Genomic DNA, 27,432 nt, shown 5'->3' with positions numbered 1-27,432 from the left:
TGAAGCCCGAGCAACTCGCGGTCGAAGGTACTATAACGGCGTTCGGGCGGGTGAAGCTGCCGGCTGAAGAACGCCAGCGGTTGCCAAGCACCACGCACCCATTGCTCGTGCACCGCGCCCACCGCGTAGTCCGAGGCATTGGTGGTGAGGGCGATCGGTGCATCGGGCGCCGGGTGCGCGAGCATGGTGGCGTTAGCCAAGGCGAGCTTCGCGCCCGTGAACGCCGTGTCCATCTGCTCGGTCCAGGTAACGTCGCCTTTGCCCGGCTTACCTCGGAGAGCTTCGTGCAGGGGGCGCAGGAGCTGGGCGATATGAGGCAGGAACCGATGGTAAAAGTTCACCATGCCCAGGAACTCCTGCAGCCCTCTGATCGTGCGGGGGCGCGGAAACCCCTTCACCGCCTCAACCTTGGCCGGCAGGGAGACGGCTCCGTGCCTGGTGACACGGTGCCCCAGAAAATCGATTATGGTGGCGCCGAACCGGCACTTTGCGGGGTTCACAATCAGGCCATGCTGGCCCAGGAGTTCGAAAGGCGTGCGGAGGTGGCGTAGGTGCTCTTCGCGGGACGCGCTGGCGACGAGGATATCGTCCAGGTAGACGTAGACAAAATCCAAGTCACGCAGGACGCTGTCCATCAGTCGCTGGAACGCCTGAGCCGCATTCTTCAGACCGAAGGGCATGCGCAGGAACTCGAAGAGTCCGAATGGCGTGATGACCGCCGTCTTCGGGACGTCCTCCGGCCTGACGGGGACCTGATGGTAGCCGCGTATGAGGTCCACCTTCGAGAAGAAGGACATGCCCGCCAAACGGGCGGAAAAGTCCTGAATGTGGGGGACGGGGTAGCGGTCGGGAGTCGTGGCGTCATTGAGACGGCGATAGTCCCCGCACGGTCGCCATCCCCCGCCGGGCTTCGGCACGATGTGCAGCGGCGACGCCCAAGCGCTCTCTGAGCGCCGAACGATGCCGAGTCGCTCCAGAGTAGCGAACGCCGCTTTTGCCCACCGCCAGCTTCGTCGGCTCGAGGCGGCGTGCCCGGGCGTAGACCGGTGGCCCGACGGTGGGGATGTGATGGGCCACCCCGTGCTTGACGGCCCCCGCCGAGAAGGTGGGCCGCGTGAGGGCCGGGAAGCCGGCGAGGAGGCGTGTGAATGCGTCCGCTGCCGGAAGCGTACAGACCAACGTGGCCGGAACCGAACCGTTCGGCAAGCCGCTTGGCAAGCCGCTCGTTGAGCTGGGCAACGCACAAGCAAGCGAGCTGAACGTCTCGGCCTGGACAAGACGTCTGCGCTTGACGTCGACCAGGAGCCCATTAGCGCACAGGAAGTCTGCGCCAAGCAGTGCCATGGGCACGTCGGCGGTGACGAACGTCCATCGGAAAACCTGCCCTCCGAACCGCAGAGAGAGGCAGCGTTTTCCGTACGTACGGATGGGCGTCCCGTTCGCGGCAAGCAGCGCGGGGCCCCCACCCGCGGCGTGCTTGTCTGACGTGCCGGCGGGAACGACACTCACCTGCGCTCCCATGTCGCACAGGTAACGGCACCCGGAGAAGGTGTCCGTTATGAACAGCAGGCTGCTCGAACGGCCGGCGCTCATCGCCACTATTGAGCGCCGGCCCGGGCGTTTCCCGACCTGTTGAAGGAGCATGGCGGATGACACTGCCGAGCTTCGTGGCCGAACTTGGCGTGGAACCAGCACCAGGTGGTGGAGCTGGAGGAGCGCGGCTGGCTCCGCCAGGCCGGTGGAGTTGGCGGGTTTCCCCGCGGTGGCGGTTTTCGCCGCGGCGGTGGGCGGGGCGTGGCGGCGGTCACAAGGTGCGTATCAGCATGCTGCGTATGCTGTATAAGCTGATGCTGTGGATCAGCAGCATCAGCAGCAGCATCAGCAGCCTCAGCCACGAGGGCCGTGACGGCCACGCCGACTCTCGCCCGCGTGTCCGAAGCGGCGAAGTACTTGTCCGCCTCGGCTGCCAATGCTCGGGGTTCCGTTAGCCCGGTCCCGGCCAACGCGAGGCGAACCTGCGCTGGAAGTTGGCGACGGAAAAGCGCCCGGAATAGAGAACCAGGGGCTTCGTCGCCCAACAGTGACAGCATATGGTCCATTCGGACCGACGGGCGCGTGTCACCGAGCTCGGGGAGATCCAGGAGGCGGTCGGCCCGTGCGTCGTCCGTGAGGCCGAACGTGGCTAGGAGTAGCCGCTTGAGTGCCTCGTACTTGTGGCCGTCCGGTGGGTGGCGAAGGACGGACACAACTCGAGCGGCCGTGCCGGGCCCGAGGGAGGCGACGACGTGGCAATAGCGCGTGTCATCGCCGGTGAGGCGCCGAAGCTGAAATTGGGCTTCGGCCTGGACGAACCAGACTTCGGCCTGAGCCTCCCAAAATTCGGGAAGTTTGATGAAGTTGGCCATGGCAATGGCGTCGCGTGTGGAAGGATCGCTCCGGCAGATCCAACGTCGAGGGGGTCACCAGTAAAGCGCGGCGTTACGCGCGCTGCTTGCGAGCAAGGAGGAAGCGGACAAGCGGTAACTTATAAGCGTCTTTATTTCAGGAGCTCACTGTAACACTGGCGCGCTCCGGGCTGCGCGCCCAGTGTATATCATGAGGCCACGCCTACCCGTCGGGCGTGGCCACCGCCCACTTGGTGCGCGGAATGATGTCACCACGCCAGTGGGCTTTTGTGTCCGCCACAATATAAAGGTAGAATGAATGAATGATGAATGAATGAATGAATGGGTTACGGTTAACAATTTGATTGGGTTGATGTGGGAACATGCTTTAGTCATCAAAATTTATGCCATGAGGGACTTTTTTCCGAAGTTTGTGTATCCAAAAGGACTCACGTTTCAGAATCGTGGTGTGTGATCGATTTGTGATTGATTCAATGGCAGAGATCTGAATGTCATTTATAGAGTGATCCGGTTGATTAAAGTGTATCGTGTAAGGTAGAGATTTGCCCTGACTGGTGTGGAAGTTATTGATTTCTGACCGGGTGTTATTAAATCGTGTGTAGAGTGTATTTTCAGTTTTTCCAACATATTGTTTGGTGCACTTTTGGCAAGTGATTAGGTATATGACCCATGTAGATTTGCAGTTCATATAGGAGGTGATGGGGAATTTTTGTCCAGTGCTAGAACTACAGAATTTGTTTCCTTCTCGTAAATGCTTGTGAATAATGCATTTGTTTGCTGTGCATTTATAGAAGCCAGGGATCCTAGTTTCTTTGTTGTGGGGCTGTGGGTGCTTTGCTTTTACCAAGAGGTCCCTGAGTGTCCGACCACGTCGAAATGATGTTAGTGGAGGTTGAGGAAATGTGGTGCCGAGTGTTTCTGATTGATGGAGGAGAGGAAGGGCCTTATTCAGAATACTTGGCAATTGGGATGAGGTAGCAGAGTAGGTGGTTACCAGTGGGACACGGTTAGTTGCAGGTTTGGGTTTGTAAGTCAGAAGGTCTGCTCTCGGTATGTGTTTTGCTCGGGTTATTGCTTCTTTCACAGAGTGAGGGTCATAGTTTCTTGCAATGAAGTGTGTTTCTAATTGGCAGAGAGAAGTTTCTTCTGCCATTTTTGTTGAGCAAATGCGTCTTACTCTGAGTGCTTGACTGTATGGTATGCTTGCAATTGTATGTTTAGGATGAGATGAAGAAGGGAGAAGGTAAGAGTGAGTGTCTGTTGGTTTGGTGTATAGTTCTGTTTCGAGTCTGTTATTTTGAAGCGTGAGTGATGTGTCTAGAAAGTGAACTTCGGACTGTGAGCTGTCGAATGTAAACTTGATGGTCGGATGAATCAAATTTAATTCATTTTGGAATTGTGTGAGACTACGGGGGGATTTTGACCAGATGAACTGGATGTCATCAATATAACGTACCCAGGATTTTTCCAAGATTCCGTGATGAGGTTGTGCATTGATCTTGGCCTCTATCATTCCCATGAAGATTTTAGCGTACGATGGTGCAACAGGGGTACCCATAGCGGTACCTTGAGTTTGAATGTAATGTCGTCCGTTGAATTGGAAATTATTCAGTTTGAGTGTCAGTTCTAATAGGCGCATAAGGTCTTGAGTAGGTGTCATTGGGACTTGTCGTGTATCGAGGGCTTTGCGGCATGCAGACAGGCCTTCTGAATGTGGAATATTAGTGTAGAGGGATGTAACATCTGCTGTGACTAAAATGGTTTGGGAGTTGAAAGGTGAGTATATTCTGTTCAATCCTTGGATGTGGGTCAGAAAACTGGTTGTGTCCTTGAGGTATGAGGAGAGCTTCAACACGAGAGGACGTAAATGACAGTCAACAAATTTTGATATGAGAACAGTTGGACATGTGCAGCCAGATACGATTGGTCTACCTGGATTGTTAACCTTGTGTATTTTAGGAAGAAAATAAAGGTTAGGGCAATGAGGATCTTTCGGAACCAAGCGAGATTTGATGGTTTTATCCACCCGAATAGATTCACCCGAATAGAATAGATTCTATTCGGGTGGATAAAACCATCAAATCTCGCTTGGTTCTGAAAGATCCTCATTGCCCTAACCTTTATTTTCTTCCTAAAATACACAAGGTAAACAATCCAGGTAGACCAATCGTATCTGGCTGCACATGTCCAACTGTTCTCATATCAAAATTTGTTGACTGTCATTTACGTCCTCTCGTGTTGAAGCTCTCCTCATACCTCAAGGACACAACCAGTTTTCTGACCCACATCCAAGGATTGAACAGAATATACTCACCTTTCAACTCCCAAACCATTTTAGTCACAGCAGATGTTACATCCCTCTACACTAATATTCCACATTCAGAAGGCCTGTCTGCATGCCGCAAAGCCCTCGATACACGACAAGTCCCAATGACACCTACTCAAGACCTTATGCGCCTATTAGAACTGACACTCAAACTGAATAATTTCCAATTCAACGGACGACATTACATTCAAACTCAAGGTACCGCTATGGGTACCCCTGTTGCACCATCGTACGCTAACATCTTCATGGGAATGATAGAGGCCAAGATCAATGCACAACCTCATCACGGAATCTTGGAAAAATCCTGGGTACGTTATATTGATGACATCCAGTTCATCTGGTCAAAATCCCCCCGTAGTCTCGCACAATTCCAAAATGAATTAAATTTGATTCATCCGACCATCAAGTTCACATTCGACAGCTCACAGTCCGAAGTTCACTTTCTAGACACATCACTCACGCTTCAAAATAACAGACTCGAAACAGAACTATACACCAAACCAACAGACACTCACTCTTACCTTCTCCCTTCTTCATCTCATCCTAAACATACAATTGCAAGCATACCATACAGTCAAGCACTCAGAGTAAGACGCATTTGCTCAACAAAAATGGCAGAAGAAACTTCTCTCTGCCAATTTGAAACACACTTCATTGCAAGAAACTATGACCCTCACTCTGTGAAAGAAGCAATAACCCGAGCAAAACACATACCGAGAGCAGACCTTCTGACTTACAAACCCAAACCTGCAACTAACCGTGTCCCACTGGTAACCACCTACTCTGCTACCTCATCCCAATTGCCAAGTATTCTGAATAAGGCCCTCCCTCTCCTCCATCAATCAGAAACACTCGGCACCACATTTCCTCAACCTCCACTAACATCATTTCGACGTGGTCGGACACTCAGGGACCTCTTGGTAAAAGCAAAGCACCCACAGCCCCACAACAAAGAAACTAGGATCCCTGGCTTCTATAAATGCACAGCAAACAAATGCATTATTCACAAGCATTTACTAGAAGGAAACAAATTCTGTAGTTCGAGCATTGGACAAAAATTCCCCATCACCTCCTATATGAACTGCAAATCTACATGGGTCATATACCTAATCACTTGCCAAAAGTGCACCAAACAATATGTTGGAAAAACTGAGAATACACTCCACACACGATTTAATAACACCCGGTCAGAAATCAATAACTTCCACACCAGTCAGGGCAAATCTCTACCTTACACGATACACTTTAATCAACCGGATCACTCTATAAATGACATTCAGATCTCTGCCATTGAATCAATCACAAATCGATCACACACCACGATTCTGAAACGTGAGTCCTTTTGGATACACAAACTTCGGACAAAAGTCCCTCATGGCATAAATTTTGATGACTAAAGCATGTTCCCACATCAACCCAATCAAATTGTTAACCGTAACCCATTCATTCATTCATTCATCATTCATTCATTCATTCATTCTACCTTTATATGTCATTTATATAAATATATAAATATATTATATGAATATAAATGGGATATGAATATATGCTTGTGTGTTTATGTATGTATATCTCTATATTTGTATATGCACGTGCACCCTAACTGTAACGCAAACGGTCACTTCCGTTGAACTTGGGGCCGGTGAGTGAACTTTGGCGTGGCTCTTCCTTCTGTATGCATTTTCTACACACATCACACATCTCACACACATATCACTATACATACTTGACTGATATACATACATGCTGTTTTTGTAGACTCAGAAGAAGACCTTTGTTGGTCGAAAGCTTGTCGACAATTAAAGATCGACGTCTTGAAGCTACGTCCGCGTCTTATTTAATCTAACGATTATTTATTCAATACAAATGAGACGCCCTGCTCGTACTTTGGAGTTTCCACTATTTATTACAGTTATATATATATATATATATATATATATATATATATATATATATATATGCGCCCTGTTCTAGCATTTTTAATTAACGGATTAATCCCTTACTGTGATGACATCACACTATCGTCACCACAAAGGATTACCTCAGCTCATTATACGTTGTGCCTCGACGATCTAAGCGACGAGACATATTTCTAAATCCGAGCAGTGGTGCAATGAAGACATTCCATATTTCTGATTCACCTTTTTATTGATTCGTTAATCCAATTTGATATCCATGATTATATTGCTGGTCACATACGAAAGTAAAGGCTTTGTGCTTTGCTTCCTGTTAGTATCCTTCATGCTATATAGTGTCAAACAGCAGACAAGTGCTTTGGGTAACTCTTATATTTTAAACTTTCATTGTCTTGGTGATGAGACCTCGTGGCATAAATTAATGTCCGATATTGCAGCTTAAAATACTATAGCTTGGACGCTCCCTCTGGAGATGTTCTGTTGTAATTTAAGGAGATTTATCTCTTCCTCTCCTTATTTCATCCCACGGTGTTTTTCTTACCTTTTTGTTTCCTCTCTCCATTTTTACCCCTTCTTATCTGCAGGAGCCTCTCTTTCCTGCAAGAATTTTATACGATCTTCTCTTCTTCTTCATCGTTATTATCATTGTTCTCAACCTTATCTTTGGCGTCATCATAGACACCTTTGCTGACTTGCGCAGTGAGAAGCAGAAAAAGGAGGAAATTCTCAAAAGCACCTGCTTTATCTGCGGTAAGGTCAAAAGTGTACTGAAGAATATACGGTAATACATGTACTGTATTAATTGATGTTTGAAAGTGGTCGTACTCTATTATTCTCCTGTATTTTAACATCCCTTTGTTGGTATATAGAAGCCCAGTAAGTTTTGCAGCATTGTACGTCACTGATGTCTTGTGTCCACCAACTAGTAGGTTTATGTAAGTATCTCGATGTTCCATTAACATCTCCAATTCAGTGGAGTGGCTGCATGAACTCGTTCAAACAAAGCGTGCCCGCCTACCTGCAGGTTCCAAACATTTGAGTTCACATTCTGGTGACGTTTTTCATGACATCAATGTCTATGTCATCACGTTTCCGTGGTAATGGTCATTGTGCTGTTAGCCATCTGTCGAAATAAAATCACATCATACACTCATTCTGCACGACTATTCATTCCTAACTAGGTCATTGTTTTTGGGGTTTTTCTTTTTCGATATGAAGTGCCACAAGAGTCGAAAACCCCATAAGTAAACATTTTAAGCTTTGCATTACCCAGAAACAACCCAATAAGGTGGCTACTTCCTCATAGGCCCTTCTGTGTTCACATGTAATCGCATAATTTTGTAACGCAGCGATAGTATGGAAGTACCATTTGTGTATGATGATTTTATTACACAGTACAACACAAACTTTACCCCTCTGGCTTTCTAGCAAATGCGTCTTCTGATTTTGAATTGTTTATATATTATTTGGAGGTCTTGATATTTTGAACTGCTGCAGCAACTAGCATTTTTTAAGCAGTGAAGCCACTTCAATATTTGGCTAAGTCCGCCCATCCATCAAAAATGAAGAAGAACCTTTCTAAACCCACCGTGTTTACTTTTAAAGGGTTCTAAAGGGTAATTCGAATGGGTTTAATTTGTTTCTAGGCTTTGCCTATTTCATATTTAAAATGCCAAACTGAACCACTTCCTTCGGACACGAATGCGATTTTTTTTTTGTTACCTCTACCCCCGAAAGTGGACGTAGTTTATGTTTTCTCCCCTTTTTGTCTGTCTATTTGTCTATGAGCAGGATAGCTCAAGTTATGGACAGATTTGGATGAAAGTTGAGGGGAAGGTTGGGTATATGACAAAGACTAATTAATTAGATTTTAGTGAAGATCAGGATCTGAGAATTTTAAAGTGATTCTTCACCATTAAGAGATGGGGTCAAAAACGACATACAGTATAACACGATATCTAAAAGAGTTCCCTGCAATCACAGCGCTCTCTGTAACTCACTCTCACATCGCTCTCTGCAACGCACTCACCACAGCGCTCTCTGCAACGCACTCTCACACCTCTCTACAACGCATTCTCACGGTGAACTCTGCAATGCACTCACAGCTCTCTCAACAACACATTCTCATTGAGCTCTCTGCAACGCACTCTCATAGCGCTCTCTACAATGCACTCTCACACATCTCCACAACACATTCTCGCAGCGCTCTCTGCAACGCACTCTCACAGCGCTCTCTACAACGCAATCTCACAGCGCTCTCTACAACGCAATCTCACAGCGCTCTCTACAACGCAAGCTCACAGCACTCTCTACAACGCAATCTCACAGCGCTCTCTACAACGCAATCTCACAGCGCTCTCTACAACGCAATCTCACAGCACTCTCTACAACGCAATCTCACAGCGCTCTCTGCAACGCACTCTCACACCTCTCCACAACATATTCTCGCAGCGCTCTCTGCAACACATTCTCACAGCGCTCTCTACAACGCAATCTCACAACGCAATCTCACAGCGCTCTCTACAACGCAATCTCACAGCACTCTCTACAACGCAATCTCACAGCGCTCTCTACAACGCAATCTCACAGCGCTCTCTACAACCCATTCTCACAGCGCTCTCTACAACACAATCTCACAGTGCTCTCTACAACACAATCTCACAGGGCTCTGCAGTGCACAACGCATTGGCTTTACATAGCAATATCCATCCACTAAAACCTGGTCCTTTGGGCCCCAATGAAAATGGGGCCATGCTTGTACTTACCCAAAATCGGTATGAGGAGGGAAATCGGTATGAGGAGGGAAATCGGTATGAGGAGAAATAAGGGGGACTTGTAAGCATAAGAAGGAAGAAGGTGAAAGTGGGAGGACAGTGACTTCTGGGACTAAGTTAGGGCTTTTTAAATCAGTTATTTAAATTGACTCATTGTCACTCATACAAGGCTTTGCACATACATAAACATATTACATAGATGCACATATTAAATGTCCATTACATCATTGTACACACACTACATGCAATCCAGAACACCGCCACTCCTCTCTCTTTAACATGCCTGTCGCAGTGTGTTCGCGTGTGTGTTTCTTTCCAACCATATGAATTCCCATTGATGAGTCTTCGTTTACATGGCGATGTTAAAATCTCATATCGTCTGTGCAGGACTCGAGAGAGACAAATTTGACAACAAGACTGTTTCGTTTGAAGAGCACATTACCCAGGAGCACAACATGTGGCATTATCTGTGTTTCATTGTACTGGTGCGAGTAAAAGACCCCACAGAATACACCGGCCCTGAGAGCTATGTGGCACAAATGATGAAGGTGAGGTGGTGAGAATGACGGTTGGAGAGTGGGAGAGATTGAGAGAATTAAAAGATAGATGAGAGAAGGAAGTGTGGGAGGAAGGAGTGGGGAGAGGAGGGAATGTGCTTTAATTGGATATACAGGCAGCGGGTGGGTGGTCAAAATTCTTGCATTCATAATAAATAATAAATAGATGGTGCCAAAGGTTGGTTTTGGATGTAAGTTTTTGTATTTCCACATGATAACACAGTCCTTGCTTGGTCCCCTTGTTCACCCAGTATGCAGATTAAACAAGTTACCGGATCATAGAAAAATTTGGGACTAGCTCTGTGATGAAGCGCTGTGTGAAATACTGATAAGATAACGCTTGAAAATATTTTTTGCTTCAACAAGGCATAGCATTACATCAGCATTTCCTGTATCAAAGGAAAGTTGTACAAAAAATATACCCATTGTATCTGATATCATTCACCGTCGCCAATCGTAAGCGATCTGTAACCACCCACGGATGCCAATTCGAAAACATGCACAAGCTTTGATTAAATTCCTCGCCAAAGGAGATCACTGACAGGGCAAGGGTGTCTTGTATTTTTGTTTGTAATTTTGTTTTTCACACAAAAATGACCACAAGCCAATTGGTAAGATTTAATAATTTGCCTTTGTTGTGTGGCATGCATTTCACTTAAGGATTTCTCCTCCCTCCCTCCCTACCCTCCCTCCACCTTTGCAGTCCATGGTATGTCGGATGCTGGCAGTACACAGAGGCCCAGTTTTATATTTCTTTTCTTTCCAAATAAAATGTACTCGGAGTGAAAGAATGACCCGAATGAAAACTGCTTCTAGGCCTCAATAGTTTTGGTTGGTCCTGCGATGCAAAGGAGTTCAATGTGAACATCGGTTTGAGGCAGGGAAGTGCTCTCAGCCCACTCCTGTTTGTCATGGTGATGGAGCTGTTCAGCAGGAAGGTAAACATGAAAGATATTCTGGGGAGGATATTGTATGTGGATGATCTGGTTGTTGTGGTGGAGAGTGGGTGGGAGATGCAGGAAGTACTGGGGGAGTGGAATGAGGCATTTGAGAAGCATTGGCTGAAAATGAGCATGGAGAAGACGTAGGTGCTGTTTGTCAGGCAGCAGAGAAAAGAAATGAATATCAGGTTCGAGGGGAAGGAGATCAGACAGGGAAATAGGTTTAAGTTTCTGGGTGGAACGGTGACCGGGGATGGCAAGTCAGAGGCTGAGGTGCGAAGGGGGATTCAGGTGGATGTGAGTGCGTGGAGGAGCTTGGAGGGTGTAATGGCAGACCGAAAGATTTCAAGGTGATTGAAAGGAAAGGTTCTCAAGCCATGTGTAATGCCTGCTTACCTTTACGGTCAGGAGGCGGTGGCACTGACAGAGAGACAACAACAGAGGTTGCAGGTTTGCGAAAACAACTGGGTCAGGAGGATTGCGGGCATGAAGAAGATGGATAGAAGGAGAATGGATGAACCCAGGGAAGAGATTGGTGTGCAGATGAGCTTGACTGGGAGATTGGTGAAGTGCCGGCTGAGACGGGCTGGACATTAGGGGAGGATGGGGGGGAGAGAGACTGGAAAAGAGAGCGCCTAGGTTCAGGGAACAAGGTAGGAGGTAAAGAGGTAGACAGACTGTGGTTGAGATGGGAGGATTGTGTGAAGAGGGATATCAGTAAGGTGGGGTGGTTGGAGAGTGGAGAGAGTTGGTTGAGGACAGAGGGAAGTGGAAGAGTATTGTGGTCAAGGCAGGGCATGAGTTTGGTGTCATCGGACCTCACCCATGAAAAGGGAAAAGGAGGAGAACAACAACGTGATGATTTAGATAAATTCTCATAAGCAAAAATTATGCAATCATATGAAAAAAAATTTTTGTTTATTCCTTATTTTATTGCTAAAATTGGGATCCTAAAATTGCAATCATATTTATTGCTAAAAAAAAAAAAACCTGAGGTTTATCTGAGGAGACAAAAGGGGGTGTGATGCCAAAATTTTGGAAACCATTGCTCTTGATCCCCTGTCTTGTGGATGATACGAGGAATAGATCTGTGTAATATAAAAGTTAAATTTGAACAGTTTTTGAAATATCACATACACAAGACAAGTTACCAAAAGGGTTGCCATGGCAACATAATTCAGCCAACCACCGCCTTTATCTAAACAAGTTGAGATAATGCCATGCGGAATAGATATCTGCAATATGAAAGCTAATGTTTAACGGTTTTTGAAATATCACATACACAAAAGTACATGGGCGGTCGGACGGACGAAGCTCATTTTAATGTCTCTCGTTTCCGACTTTGTTTGGAGGGGGTGGGGGACAAAAATGCTCTTCTGGCTAAACTGTTGCGCATGCTCCGCCTATTAGGCATGGGATAGCAGTTGCATAGGCTCTGTCTATTAGGCATGATGGGGGAGGAACAGTACATTGAAAATGGAAAGAGAAGGTGGAAGTATAGGGAGAAAAGTAAAGGATATGGAAGTTGGATGGGAGGGATCAAAATAAAAGGAGGGTCAAAGTATATGAGGAATGTGACACATACACACGTTTTTATGTTCAGGGGGATGTCGGTTGTGTGGGTTTTCATTGGGCGAATTTTATTGTAATTCCAAGTTTCCCCAGAGACTTTTGTCAATCTAATGGTGAGGACTGGTCCTTATGAAGACAAAACCAGAAGAGGCATGCAAATTGCCTTCTCCCTTAAGGCTAATTGGATTTTTACTGATAATCTGTTAGCAACACGGTAATTATCCTGGTCTACATAAAAGATGTGCCAATGCATATATATATGGGAGCGTACGCTGGATCAGCACGTCGCTGCGTCCTTGGATGACTCCTCTGCACCTTCCCGACACACACCACCGTGTGTGCGACAGAATGAGGTGTTTTTACGGTGGCCGGAGTGCAAATCTTGCCACCAACCTCCTTGAGAGAGGACCCAGTAACCTGGTACTCATTTCGCCGACCTCTGAAGGATGACAGGCTGAGTCAACCCCACCTGGTATTAATTCAACAGCTGAACTGGATTCAAACGCAGGACCTTCGGATCCCAAGCCCGCCGCCCTAACCGTTAGGCCAACACCAGGTATATGCCAATGCATGCCGGGTGTGAAGTCCCAGTCAAAACGTTCAATTCCCAATGTCGAGATATACAGTGGCCTGCAAAAGTATCCACACTCCCCCCCCCCCCCCCCCCCTCCAAAGTTTTCACATTTTGATACCACCTGAGCTTATTTCATGATGCTTTCAAATAAAACTTAATATATAGAGTCTTCACAAATTACTCCAAAGCGATGAAGCTAAAAAAAAAAATGCAGATAAAATGTGAATAAGTTATATTAACAGAGAAAATCAGATGATTCTCAGTTGCCTAAGTAGTCAAATCCTTTGCCTAATTAACCCTATTTCACTTCAGGAGCAAATTATTTGGTTGAAAGGTTACAAAATACAGTCACGTGAAAAAGTAAGTACACCCCATGTAAAGTTTTGACTTTGTCAACATATTTCAACATACAGCTATTTGATCTTCATTTCAACAATATTGATAGATAACGGTGATATAATATAACAAATATCATGAAACATTTACATTTTGTAGTCCATTGTATAATTTAAATAAACATAAATGCAAATTTCGCATGTGGAAAAAGTAAGTACTGATCTCCCAATCAGTCTTATTACACCGCATTCAATAAATTCTATAACTTTGCCATTCCCCAAGGATCATTCAATTGGGCCGAAGTCGACGGCAAACGTACACAAAAAGCAGATAGCTCGAACAGGTTTTCTTACCTTTTAAAAGATTTATTTTGTAATGTGAAGGGTAAACAAGATGCTATATTAATATATAAAACCAGAATAAACCAAGGGAATCAAAAGGACACAGGCCTCCTCATGTGCCTTCCGTTTTCATCCTCCTCCTCCAAAAGCACAGGGTGATCCCAGCTTTGGTAAATTAATCCCAAGACAAAGCCACATTTTAAGTCTCCTTGTAAAAAAAAAAACTCCTCTGGGTATAGCTTGCTTAGCTCATCCTCCTCCTACGAGCTCCTTTCTCATCTCCCCAAAGATACACGAGGCCTCTTCTTCCTCCTCCAAGCGAGGTCTCACACGTTCTTTTTCCTCCTTTCTGGACGGGGTTCTCCTCTGGCTGTCCCTCACTTGGGTCGGTGACAATAAAAATATATAATTAAATGCACAATGACACTTCCTACCCATAGCACATTACGCCACCATGGCTGACCCACACTGGCTAGACAGATCATGATGGGAAATCCTCACCTAGCCCTGTGCACAAAAATGAGGTGTATACACCCACAAAATTATTGTCTAACCTGTCTATAAATTACATATACTACCTCCTCAGTGTCACGTGTGACAAACAACTCACTCTGCCAGGTCCCTGTTACATGGCAATCTGACCTACTCAAAACACAGTCTAGCTATGGATCCCCCCCTCCCCCACCCCCCCCTCACCACTTCCATGTAACAATATATGTATATACATACACACAAAATGCTAAATTTGAATTGTGATGAAACGTTTAATTTACAATCTCGCAAGGTTCCATCATCACACGATATTTTACGTAACAGATGTGACAAGCCTAGTATCAGATAGATTACTAACAGTGGTGGGGTACATGCCTGACATTTGTGTCCAAGGATCAGAACCTGGATTGGTTTCCACGCATGCGCGCCATTTCACTGGTCAGTAGTGAAGGTGATGGGGAACAGAATGACGTACGGGCACTACACGAAAAGCTCGAGGCTGCGGCACGACTCATCGGAAACCTGTCTGCACAGCTGACCGAATTGAAAGACCAGGTGAGCGCAGCATCTTCAACTTAATCATTAGCTTTCTTTAGCATACTTCTCATTTGTCTCTTTGTTGAAACGTTTTTATACAAAGTATGAGGAAACAAACACAGAAGGAGGCCATTAGCCCATTACATCATGCATGTACCAAATCCACAACCCTTGACACACACAATGCAGGTCGTGCTAGTTATACAACCATCACCCAAGCAGGGTATTTGATTGTGGTAACAGCATGCAATATGGCTAGCTCCTCTCAAAATATATCAAAGGATCTTTAATGTCAACAACCTAAATTAATATGAGACAGCCAACTTTACATCCCCATCCAAAGGATGGTGTGCTTTGAGATGCAGTTAGTAATGCATCAGAATGAGAATGACAGCTTGTAGTTAAGTCTAAAATTGTCATGGATCAAACCTAAACAAGATGGTCCAATGATGGGAGTGCCAACAAAGAGAGCTCACCTGCTTCCCCAATATTCAATACCCCACTCTGCCTTATTAATTTCCTTTTTTGGTATTTCAACCATTTTGGAAGTTTCAACTTGTTCCATAGGCGTCGTTAAGAGGGGTGGGCCGGACTAGAGTTCCCAAAAGAATAGCAACATGGTGCTTCCCAAAAATTTATGGTCACGTGGGTTATGGCCGCCATTTTGTTTCCATTGATGGCTCATTGAATGAGCACAAATAGTCGATAGCTCATCATTCTTTTAAAAATGACAATGCTGTGCCATTGGATGCACCATTCCATTGAAGAAGGGTTTTTATGCCTCCGCCGACGAAGTCACCAGAGGCATTATGTTTTCAGGTTGTCCGTGCGGCTGTCCGTCCGTCCGTCCGTCCATCTGTCCGTCCGTCCATCCATCCATCCGTCCATCCATCTGTCCGTCTGTCCGTGATAGGTTTTCGTTACCGCGATAACTTGAGAACGGCTGAAGGGATCTTAGTCAAACTTGGTGCAGGTATGTACAATGAGGTAAAGATGAACTGATTATATTTGTGGGTCACGAGGTCAAAGGTCAGAGGTCATGTTAGGTAAAAGGCCTGTTACCGTGATAACTTCTGAACCAGTGATAGGATTCTGACCAAATTTGGTACACTCATGTAGAATGATGTAAAGATTAACTGATTTTAAATTAGAATTTGGGGCCAAGAGCTCCAAAGGTCAAAGTCTGTAATAGGTCTATACCTTGAGAACGGCTGAAGTGATCTAATTCAAACTTGGTACAGGTATGTATAATGATGTAAAGATTAATTGATTATAATTTTGGGCCAAGAGGTCAAAGGTCAAAGTCTGTTATATGTCTATAACTTGAGAATGACTGAAGTGATCTAATTCAAACTTGGTAGACATACTGTATATATAATGATGTAAACATTTTAGATTTTGATTAGATTTTATTAGATTTAGATTTTTTTTATTTTAGATTTAGATTTAGATCATTTTAGATTTTTTTTAGATTAGATTAGATTTTGGGGTCCTGAGGTTAAAGGTCAGAGGTCATGTCAGGTAAAAATGTGATAACTTGTGAACTGCTAAAGTGATTTCAATTAAAACTTTGTTCAGGTATGTATCAGGATGTAAACATGAACTGACTAAATTTTGGGGTCAAGAGGTCAAAGGTCATGTCAGGTAAAAATGTGATAACTTGTGAACAGCTGAATGGATTTAAAGCAAACTTGGTACAAGGATTATAATGATGTAATAATGTGGGCGGAGGCATATCAGTCAACGTCAGAGTGTCGTTCTAGTTTGAAATGTATAGATTCCCTGCAGATGCAGGAAGAAAAATAAATTGAAAAATAAATGTCTTCTGGGATGGAAACCGACTTTGGGGTCGTTTCTATGCCAGGTAAGTTGTAGTCCTGTATATGTACATTTATGTATGGTGGTGTAATCTTATTGTGGTTGGCAGTTGGGTATAACTCATAAAAAGACATGAGTCATCATCAAAACATCTGTAGATAATTTATTACTTATCAAGAACATCCTGGAAAACTTGCTTATCAGATAGTACGCCAGTACTCTCGATGTAGGGATGGCACGGAAAAAAATGTCGGTCCCATCTGCTGCATACAAAACTAAAGTTGGATTATCTTCTTTAAAAACTCGCTTAGGCTACATATGAGAGCCTACCTGGTCTGTTCAGCTGATTGTCGAGGCAGGGATCACTTTTCAGTTCTCCAGACCAAGGCAAAAGCAAAATAAAGCGAAAAAACTAGATCGGTCAAACCCGGGAATTCATCTTTTTGTTCATAATAATAATAATGTCCTTCAGACGGCATACTTCCGAGCTGCCTCCATCAATGGCAATGATTCTGCTTCCATTCGACAGAGTTTTACTTCCTGCAACATTCTTTGGTATTGTAGGAGCTGTGCTCCCACGTAATCGGAAGAATGGACGCGACAAAAAGCTGGAATTCGTCCGAGTTTCTTTATTGAAACAAAACAACTCGGGTACTCTCAAAAGCCCGTTTATCGGGCAGCAATATATATACACATCATCCCGGAGCGTTTGCCCGGGAAAGGCGAGAGGGGGCGTGGCCGGGCGTCCTGGACGCGGCCTGGCAAGTCGAGGGCGGGCATGCCCGGGCATGCCCGGGCGTCCCGGACGACGCCTGGCAAGTTGAGAGCGGGCCTGCCCGGGCGTCCTGGACGAGCCCGGCATGGTGATCGCTCCGCGTCCTTGGTAGGTGCAAGGCGATTGTGTAAACCCAGCGGTAGCCGCTACAGTATTATCTATCTATAATTCCAGTAATCTCTGTCTGTACGTTTGTACGTTTGTACGTTTGTCTGTTTGTCTGTGACCGCTGTTTCTCGACAACTACCAGTCCGATATACTTGAAACTTGCCAGGTATATTGCTGGGGACCCGAGGATGTGCCTTTTCAAGGTTTGAAATTAATCGGACAAGTACTTACCGAGCTATGGCGATTTAGCCGTTCGCCGTTCGCTTTGCCGTTGCGAATGGACCAAACCATTCATGTAAATAGAGGGGGGGGGGGGGGTTCTGTGGTCGTTCGCTTTGGCTTTGCGAATGGACCAAACCATTCATGTAAATAGAGGGGGGGGTTCTGTGGTCGTTCGCTTTGGCTTTGCGAATGGACCAAACCATTCATGTAAATAGAGGGGGGGGGGTTCTGTGGTCGTTGCGAATGGACCAAACCATTCACATCGAATCATCGAATCACATCGAATGGACCAAACCGTTCGCTTTGGACCAAACCATTGCATGTAAATAGAGGGGGGGGTTCTGTGGTCGTTGCGAATGGACCAAACCATTCATGTTTTTTTTTTTGTTTTTTTTGGCAAGGAACGGGCACCCACGTACGGGCACGTCCTAGCTTATATATAGTACGGGCATGCCCTAGTAATTCCAATAGCTTGAAAAGATTCCATGAAAAGTACGTAAAACTACATTCCTTTGTCAAAGAATAGGACCGGGGTAGGCGTGGCTATGGCTGTCAATCAGCTTGATGGGGGCGGAGCCGCTATACACATTTGCCTCAGTTTCGGCGTTATGCGTGATAAATGTGGAATCAAATAAAATCAGCAGAAATATCATGTCTCCGGAAATGCCTTATTTTTCAGTTACATTTATGAAAATAAAATAATAGCGAGGTACCAGTGCTACACACCGCACACGAGACACGTGATCACGAACCCTCGAGACACACGAGTCAAGGAAAAAGCAAACCACGTGATCAATAAACCATCGCGAGTCACAGTTTCTCAGCGCCAGATTAGCTATGCCGCGCATCACTGATGTCGTCGTATAAAACAGCCTCAACAAGGAATCCACACGAATTGAATCTACTATAAATGGAGGTGTGTGTGTGTGTGTGTGTGTGTGTGTGTGTGTGTGTGTGTGTGTGTGTGTGTGTGTGTGTGTGTGTGTGTGTGTGTCAGTGTCAGTGTCATACTTTTTCACGTCTATTAATTAATTACGTACTATTCAAATGTGCCTTCAACCCTTTAGACTGCTGAGACCCCTTAGTCCTTGGGAGACCCTTTAAACTTGACCCAAAAGACCCCCGAGGACCCAAGTCACCCAAAAGTCCCCGAGGCCCCAAGTCACCCAAAAGTCCCCAAGGACCCAAAACTCCTTGATGACCCAAAAGAACCACATGACCTATAAGTCCCCGAGGACCCAAAAAGACCCTTGAGGACCCAAAACACCCAGATGACCCAAAATACCCAGATCACCCAAAAGTCCACGAAGACCAAAAAGTCCCGGAGGACCCAGATGACCAAAAAGTCCCGATGAACCAAAAGTCCCCGAGTACCCAAAAAACAAAGATGACCCAAAAGTCTCCGAGGACAAAAAAGACCCAGATGACCCTGATCACTCAAAAGTCCCCGAACACCCAAAAGTCCCCGAAGACCCAAAAGTCCTGGAAGATCCAAAAGTCCCCAATTAAAATTTGGTCCAATGGACCAACGGGCCCCCTAGTTTAATAAATATTTGAACTGACATTTAGTGTTCCTTTCATCTTTGTTTTGGCATACTGCATCGCCTGGAGTGGTCAATGGTCAATTAATTGATATTTAAATATAAAGATCCTAGTTTCCTTATGTCTATGCCCTATTAGTATTACCTATGGCTACTTGGGTTGGGGATTTGGGAGAGGGAGGTAGAAGCAGGGGGTGGAGGGGAAACAATTATGTTATTAAAAATAATAATTATGCCAGACACCCTGAGTACGCCACTGGTGAGCACGTCTATAAAGTTTGTACTACAACATTTGTAAATCAGTAGTAGAACATCATCTACTCAAATATTATAATAATTATTCAGACGGTGTATTTCTCAGTGGGCTTCTCTCAATGGCAATGACTGGAGTTTTACTAGGTGCAGCATTTTTTGTTATAATTTTTCTCCAGTTCATATTCTACAGTTAAATATTGACAGATACTCTCTGATAGCTTGTTCTCTCGTACTCAACCAACGCCATCGTAGTTTGACAAGGCCACGCCCTTCGCCACGCCTACTCGATCAACACTTAATCTTGCTATGCGCATGCGCAGATAAGAAGGCATGTCACGTGCACAGTGTGTTTGACCAACGTCTTTCTGAAGATTTATAGTGACTGTATTTTTGTCGGACGAGAATCTACTCAAGTATTACCGAGGTCTTCTGATTTCCCAGAACCAGGATTTGGATACTACAGATAAATACTTATATCTTGTCTTGATAAAGTTCTTCATTGAAGTTAATTTTACAAAACTATTATCAGAGAGTGCGCTGGCACTCTCGACTCTACGTACTAACGTAGGGATGACAGGGATAAAAAAAAATGTCGGCCCCACCCACTGATGAAAACAAAGGTTGGAGTATCTTTTCGTACTCTCGTCGTAGTTTATCGAGGGCATTTGCATTTCGAGTATATAATAAGTTTTATTGACACTTCAAGTAAGCAAAACAGTAAAAACCACGAGGGTGTCTTTCGCGTGTCCAGCTGTGCATAAATTCATCGAGAGGCTCTGCCTCTCCCCTATGTCCCCGCCCTATTGGTTAGAGGGAAACCACATCAGTTATTTTGGGCATTTCTAAGTGCAGGTCCTTGTGTGGCCTGAGGCTGGATGAAGACATTACTCTTTGAGAAACGAGCAATAAGACAGAGCTGCAAGATACAGTCAGGGTTACGTAAGACAATATTGGAACACATGCAGTGTTTGACATTACTGACTAAGTTGTCTTGGTACTTTTGCTCCAAGATTGGATATCCTCTGAGTACCATACCATTGTGTTATTCCACATTGTAAAAAATTACAGAAACAAGTGAATAAAAAAATGTATGCGAAAATATAAAGGCAATGTATGGATGACAAACTACAGTCTAAAAAAGGTCCGAAACAAGATCGGGATGATGTTGGTTTAGAGAGTAGCTAACAGTATTGCCATCAAAAAACAATTTGAAATAGTTGGAGCACGATACTTGCAAAATCTGCCCACCCCTCCCCCAAGAAAAAAATTCCATTGATACAGCAAATTGTCCATTTCATCAAGATTAAAATTGACAATCTTGATCAAAGCTCGGGTCAATAGGAAGAAAAGTGATGATTTTTCAGATGAAAAATGATGATTTTGGAAGGTTGTCCTTGAGTTGACCTTTGACCTTTTGACCTCAAAAATAGTTAGCTTCCCTATTTAGTGACTCAATGTGCAAATGCTGTTCAATTTTCAAGTCAATCGGATGAAGATTGAGGATTTTAAAAACTTGGCCTATTTTGACCTAAAAAATAGTTGGTGGTTGAATTCAGTGACCATATATGTAAATCCTCTTAGAATGTCAAGTCAATCAAATGAAATTTGGTGATTTTAGAAATTCGGCCTATGTTTACCTAAAATAGAATTTGTGGTTGAATTCAGTGACCAGATATTCAAATGCTCTTCAAATTTCCAGTCAATTGGATGAAAATCGAGGATTTTAGAAATTCGGCCTATGTTGACCTCAAAAATACTTGGTGGTTGAATTCAGTGACCTGATATGCAAATCGTCTTCAAAGTTTAAGTTAATCGGATGAAAATGATTTTAGAAATTTGGCCTATGTTGACCTTTTGGCCTATGTTGACCTCCAAAATCATTTGTGGTAGAATTCAGTAAGCTGATATGCATATCCTATTCAGATTTCAAGTCAATCAGATGAAAATTGAGGATTTTATAAATTAAAAAAAGTGGTTGACCTTTGGCCTATGTTGACCTTTTGGCCCATGTTGATCTCAAACATAGTTGGTGGTTGAATTCAGTTGGCTGATATGAAAATCTCATTCAAATTCCAAGTAAATCAGATGAAAATTGAGGATTTTAGAAATTTGAAATAGTTGTTGACCTTTGGTCTATGTTGACTTTTTTTTGCCTATGCCGATCTCAAAAATAGTTGGTGGTTGAATTCAGTTAACTGATATGAAAATCTCATTCAAATTCCAAGTAAATCGGATGAAAATTGAGGATTTTAGAAACTTGAAATTGTTGTTGACCTTTGGCCTATGTTGACCTTTTGGCCTATGCTGATCTCAAAAATAGTTGGTGGTTGAATTCAGTTAGCTGATATGAAAATCCTATTCAAATTTCAAGTCAATTGGATGAAAATTGAGGATTTTAGAAATTTGAAAAAAGTGGTTGAACTTGGCCTATGTTGACCTTGTGACTTATGTTGACCTCAAAAATAATTGTTGGTTGAATTCAGTTACCTGATTCGTAAATCCCATTAAATTTTTAAAGTCAATCTGATGAAAATTGAGGATTTTAGAAATTTGAAATGGTTGTTGACCTTTGGCCTATGTTGACCGTTTGGCCTATTCTGATCTCAAAAATAGTTTATTGTTGAATTCAGTTAGCTGATATGAAAATCCCATTCAAATTTCAAGTCAATCGGATGAAAATTGAGGATTTTAGAAATTAGAAATTGTTGTTTACCTTTGGCCTATGTTGACCCTTTGGCATATGCTGATCTCAAAATAGTTGGTGGTTGAATTCAGTTAGCTGATGTGTAAATCATCTTCAAATTTCAAGTCAATTGGTTGAAAATTGAGGATTTGAGAAACTAAAAAAAAGTGGTTGACCTTTGGCCTATGTTGACCTTTTGGCCTAAGATGATATCAAAAATAGTTGGTGGTTGAATTCAGTTAGCCGATATGTAAATCGTATTCAAATTTCAAGTCAATCGGATTAATATTGAGGATTTTAGAAATTTGAAAAAAGTGGTTGACCTTTGGCCTATGTTGACCTTTTGACCTCAAATATATATAGGATTTTCTTGGACCACGAACTCTACCATTTGGTGAAGTTTTGTGAAGATTGGTTGAAAATTGTGACCTGTAGGCAAGTATAAGTGAGTGGACAGACAAACACACACACACACACACACACACACACACACACACACACACACACACACACACCGGAGTGATCAACATACTTGCAAAAAAATATATAAATTTTTTTGGCCAAGTAATAACAAACGCAACCGACCAATGTACTTGAAAAAATCTTTGATTTTGCAAGTAATAAACCAGAAAAAGAGCAATCAGAGATTGCAAACCCTCACCAGAATGTATTTTCAGTGGTTTTTAAGGCTTTTGTGTGAAAATAAATATGGCGGCCGAACCACGAGACCGATGACGTCATCATTATTTGTTTTCTAAACTAATTTATTGCTAGATTATGCTCAAGAAATTTCATCTTGATCGGATGAAGTTTTGTACTTGTCGAATTATGATGTCATAATGGAGGCACCTATGACATCATTAACATATTTTATTCCCAATGGAGAGTTCTTTACAATGAGCCATGTCTCATTTTTTTCTATTCAGCGCTTTTGGAGATATAGAGGTGCAAGGTTTTTCCGTTTTTCCAATATGGCGGCCGAACCACGTGACCTATGATGTCATAATTATCATTAAAATTATACAGGTGGAGTTGCCCCTATGGTGAAAATTTCCTGTCAATCAGACCAACGGTTGCAGAGAAAATCATATTTATTCTGTGCGGACAAACAAACAAACAAATGAAAAATCGGTCAGAGACTGAGGACTTGCCGGAATGTACTTTTTTATCGACCATTTACGACAAATATGGCGGCCGAACCACGTGACCGATGACATCATCATTAACATATTTTATTCCCCATGGAGAGTTCTTTACAATGAGCCATGTCTCAATTTTTTCTATTCAGCACTTTCGGAGATATGGAGGTGCTCGTTTTTTCGGTTTTTCCAAGATGGCGGCCGAACCACGTGACCTATGACGTCATCATTAACATATTTTATTCCCCATGGAGAGTTCTTTACAATGAGCCATGTCTCAATTTTTTCTGTTCAGCACTTTCGGAGATATAGAGGTGAATTTCTTTTCGGTTTTTCCAAGATGGCGGCCAAACCACGTGACCGATGCCGTCATCATTTGGGCACAGTCTATTAGAGGGCAAGACAAATACATGTGCAAAGTTTGGCGATTCTACGTGCAACGGTGTAGATGTTGTGCTGCAAACAGACAAACAGATGAAAAATCGGTCAGAGACCGAGGACTTGCCGGAATGTACTTTTTTATCGGCCAATTTGGACAAATATGGCGGCCGAACCACGTGACCGATGACGTCATCATTAACATATTTTATTCCCCATGGAGAGTTCTTTGCAATGAGCCATGTCTCAATTTTTTCTATTCAGCACTTTTGGAGATATAGAGGTGCTGCGTTTTTCGTTTTTTCCAAGATGGCGGCCGAACCACGTGACCGATGATGTAATCATTAACATATTTTATTCCCCATGGAGAGTTCTTTACAATGAGCAATGTCTCAATTTTTTCTATTCAGCACTTTCGGAGATATGGAGGTGCAAAGCTTTTCGGTTTTTCCAAGATGGCGGCCGAATCACGTGACCTACGACGTCATCATTAACATGTTTTATTCTCCATGGAGTGTTCTTTACAATGAGCCATGTCTCAATTTTTTCTATTCAGCACTTTTGGAGATATGGAGGTGCTAAGTTTCGGTTTTTCCAAGATGGTGGCCGAACCACGTGACCAATGATGTCATCATTAACATATTTTATTCCCCATGGAGAGTTCTTTACAATGAGCCATGCCTCAATTTTTTCTGTTCAGCACTTTCGGAGATATAGAGGTGCAAAGTTTTTCGGTTTTTCCAAGATGGCGGCCAAACCACGTGACCGATGCCGTCATCAATTAGGCACAGTCTATTCCAGGTCAAGATCAATATGTATGCAAAGTTTGGCGATTCTACGTGCAACGGTGTAGACATAGTGCTGCAAACAAACAGACAGACAGACAGACAGACAGACAGATGAAAAATCGGTCAGAGACCGAGGACTTGCCGGAATGTACTTTTTAATCGGCCATTTAGGACAAATATGACGGCCGAACAACGTGACCGATGACGTCATGAACATATTTTATTCCCCATGGAGAGTTCTTTACAATGAGCCACGTCTCAATTTTTTCTATTCAACACTTTCGGAGATAGAGGTGCAAAGTTTTTCGGTTTTTCCAAGATGGCAGCCGAACCATATGACCTATGATGTCATCATTAACTTATTTTATTCGACATGGAGAGTTCGTTGCAATGAGCCATGTCTCAATTTTGTCTGTTCAGCACTTTCGGAGATATGGAGGTGCAAAGTTTTTCGGTTTTTCCAAGATGGCGGCCGAACCACGTGACCGATGACGTCATCAATTGGGCACAGTCTATTCCAGGTCGAGACAAATACGTGTGCAAAGTTTGGTGATTCTACGTGCAACGGTGTGGACGTAGTGCTGCAAACAGACAGACAGACAGACAAACAGACAGACAGACAGACAAACAAACGAACAGATCAACATACTTGCCGGAATCTTTTCCGGCAGGTAACAAACAGACAGACAGACAAACGAACAGATCAACATACTTGCCGGAATCTTTTCCGGCAAGTAACAAACAAGAAGACGTCATGCGTAGCACGATACTTGCAAAATCACAGTCACTCGGTTGAGAATTGACGGCTTTTTAGATGAAAATTGATGATTTTAAAAATTTGACCTTAAGTTGACCTTTGATCTTTTGACCTCAAAAATAGTATGTTTCCCAATTTAATGACGATATACAAATGCTATTCAATTTTCAAGTCAATTGGATTGAAAATGGCGATTTTAGAAATTTGACCTCCAGATGACCTTTGACCTCAAAATCAATAGGCTTCTCAATTGGGATGACTTCTACAACGTGGTGAAGTTTCGTGATGATCTGTTTAGAATTGTGACCTGTAGGCCGGTGACAAACAGACAAACAGACAGAACCACAAACAGAACCGACCAATATACTTGAAAAATCTTCGATTTTGCAAGTAACAAACGGACTCAAATGCAATACCCTGTCCTCTGGCGAGGGTAAAAAGGGAAAAAAGCTCTTTCTTGTCCTTCTTGGATTGGTTTTCTTCATGCTGTCACACTGTACACCTAATGCAACCATCACTTTGGACTGACTCTTATTATGATCACCTTGTAATCATTTTAAATATGGTACACAATTATGCATTTACTTTTGTTCATTGTACTTTATGTTTATTATTTATGTTCCTCTGAGTCAAGACTTTGGTATGTATGTTGGTATGTAAAGGCAGCTGAGATTCTGCTATAGACCACAAGTGGTGAGTCTGTAGACCCAACGACCATTTCCTATGTATCGGACTAACGTCACCATGTCCTTGAACACAGATGATGGAGCAACGGAAGCAGAAACAGCGCATGGGACTCCTAAACCACTCCCAAGTGAACCTGACATCCCAACAGCCTACGGCCTGATCCTAGTCTGGAACTACTTCCACTGAATGTGCATCTTGTCACGTGACAGGGAGCTGCCAGGTTCGCTGGCATTTGTTTGCAAAGCTCGAGCTGACGATGGAGGCTACTGAGCATGGATGCAATTCTGCAGGATTTTTGGTGGCTTTGCTTTTTCAAAGCGTGCTCCTCCATCTCGTCAGTGTTTACAGAGGGGTTTGTCACCACCAAGTATGATCCAAATGTCTTGCTGTTCTTTCAGTTGAAAATGCTACCACATGAAAGAAATTACGAAGGAGGAAGATCAGAATTTGAGGCAGAGTAACTGTTTTGGTTGTTGGACGATGATTGCGTCGCAAACTGCGAAATCAAAGCGTTACGTCGGTCGACGCGTTGGTTGGTCGGCCAAACCTGCTGGGGTTGGGAGCAGAATGGACATGGACATGGCAATAAAATGGGAGTAACGTGGGTTACCAGGGCTTCTTGCAGCGCTAACACGCACATGATTGTCTGATGACTCGACTTTCACCCACACACGTTGGCACGTACAGAGGTGTTTTGTAACTGTTAAGAAATCACGTTGCCCGTTCCCTCGTGCTTCTTCGCCAGCTGAGATTGCGAGGGAAGCTCCAGCATCTCGTGCTGATGTTGATATTGCTGCGCATGCTTTTAACCCGTTGTGAATCAAGCCGCTTGGTATTTAAGTTGGGTAAGGGCTCACTAAGTTGCATTTTAAGGAGGTACTTTACTTCGATTCAGTGTGGCCAGATGTTGTTTCCATGAACAGGTACTCGGTTTTATGTTCAAGAACTTGAGCAACTGCAGAACCGGGTGGGGGTTGCTCTCTTTCTGAGCATGGCGCTGGGACGCCCTGGGACAACCGACCATGGAGATCAGGTGGCAGGAATGTGGAACACACACTGAGTTGCCTTCATGAATCTGTGGCTTCTTAACAGACTGTAACAGTGCTGTTTATTTTAAAATATTGTGCTTTTCATGAGGACAGATTTACAGTTGAAAGTTTATTTTGATTAATTTAAATTAGTGTGTCACAAGCTTTAGATCAATCTAATGTATGTGTACAGTGCATTGTATTTACACAAGGGCAACTACTGCATTGCCGGGTCCAGTGACAACACTAAAACTATTAAAAAGTCATAATTTTGAATATAGAGTGTGATTTATTGAGGGAGGGTGTGGGGACATCTTCTCCATGGTCGCTATTGCAGGTTGGCGATGGAGCTCTCTTGGTCTCTTTCTGACTCTTTGACCTTCCCTGCATGGGAATGTGACAACGCCAAACATGCAAGCTGCAGCAAACTGTCAGATGGAGTTCCATTACTGCAGCAAATGGACCGGGTGAGGGAGGCCTTC

The 27,432-nt window shown here is 43.9% G+C and overlaps 1 protein-coding gene across 1 annotated transcript in view; it reads left to right on the top strand.

Moving 5' to 3' along the window:
• The window catches only part of LOC137439429 (inositol 1,4,5-trisphosphate-gated calcium channel ITPR1), a 371,962-nt gene extending 344,736 nt beyond the window's left edge, over positions 1-27,226 (top strand). The window contains exons 53-56 of the mRNA XM_078767929.1: positions 7,232-7,397; positions 9,809-9,969; positions 14,628-14,789; positions 25,996-27,226. Coding sequence (XP_078624055.1) covers positions 7,232-7,397; positions 9,809-9,969; positions 14,628-14,789; positions 25,996-26,082 — 576 coding nt within the window. The 3' untranslated portion in view covers positions 26,083-27,226. The remainder of the gene's footprint in view (positions 1-7,231; positions 7,398-9,808; positions 9,970-14,627; positions 14,790-25,995) is intronic.
• Positions 27,227-27,432: the final 206 nt, after the last annotated feature.

Source organism: Myxine glutinosa, chromosome 1, assembly GCF_964187855.1.
Source record: "Myxine glutinosa chromosome 1, kmMyxGlut1.1, whole genome shotgun sequence".
In the NCBI taxonomy this organism is placed as follows: Eukaryota; Metazoa; Chordata; class Myxini; order Myxiniformes; family Myxinidae; genus Myxine; species Myxine glutinosa.
Note: the sequence above shows the minus strand (reverse complement) of the source record. Positions and strands in the feature narration are given on the sequence as shown.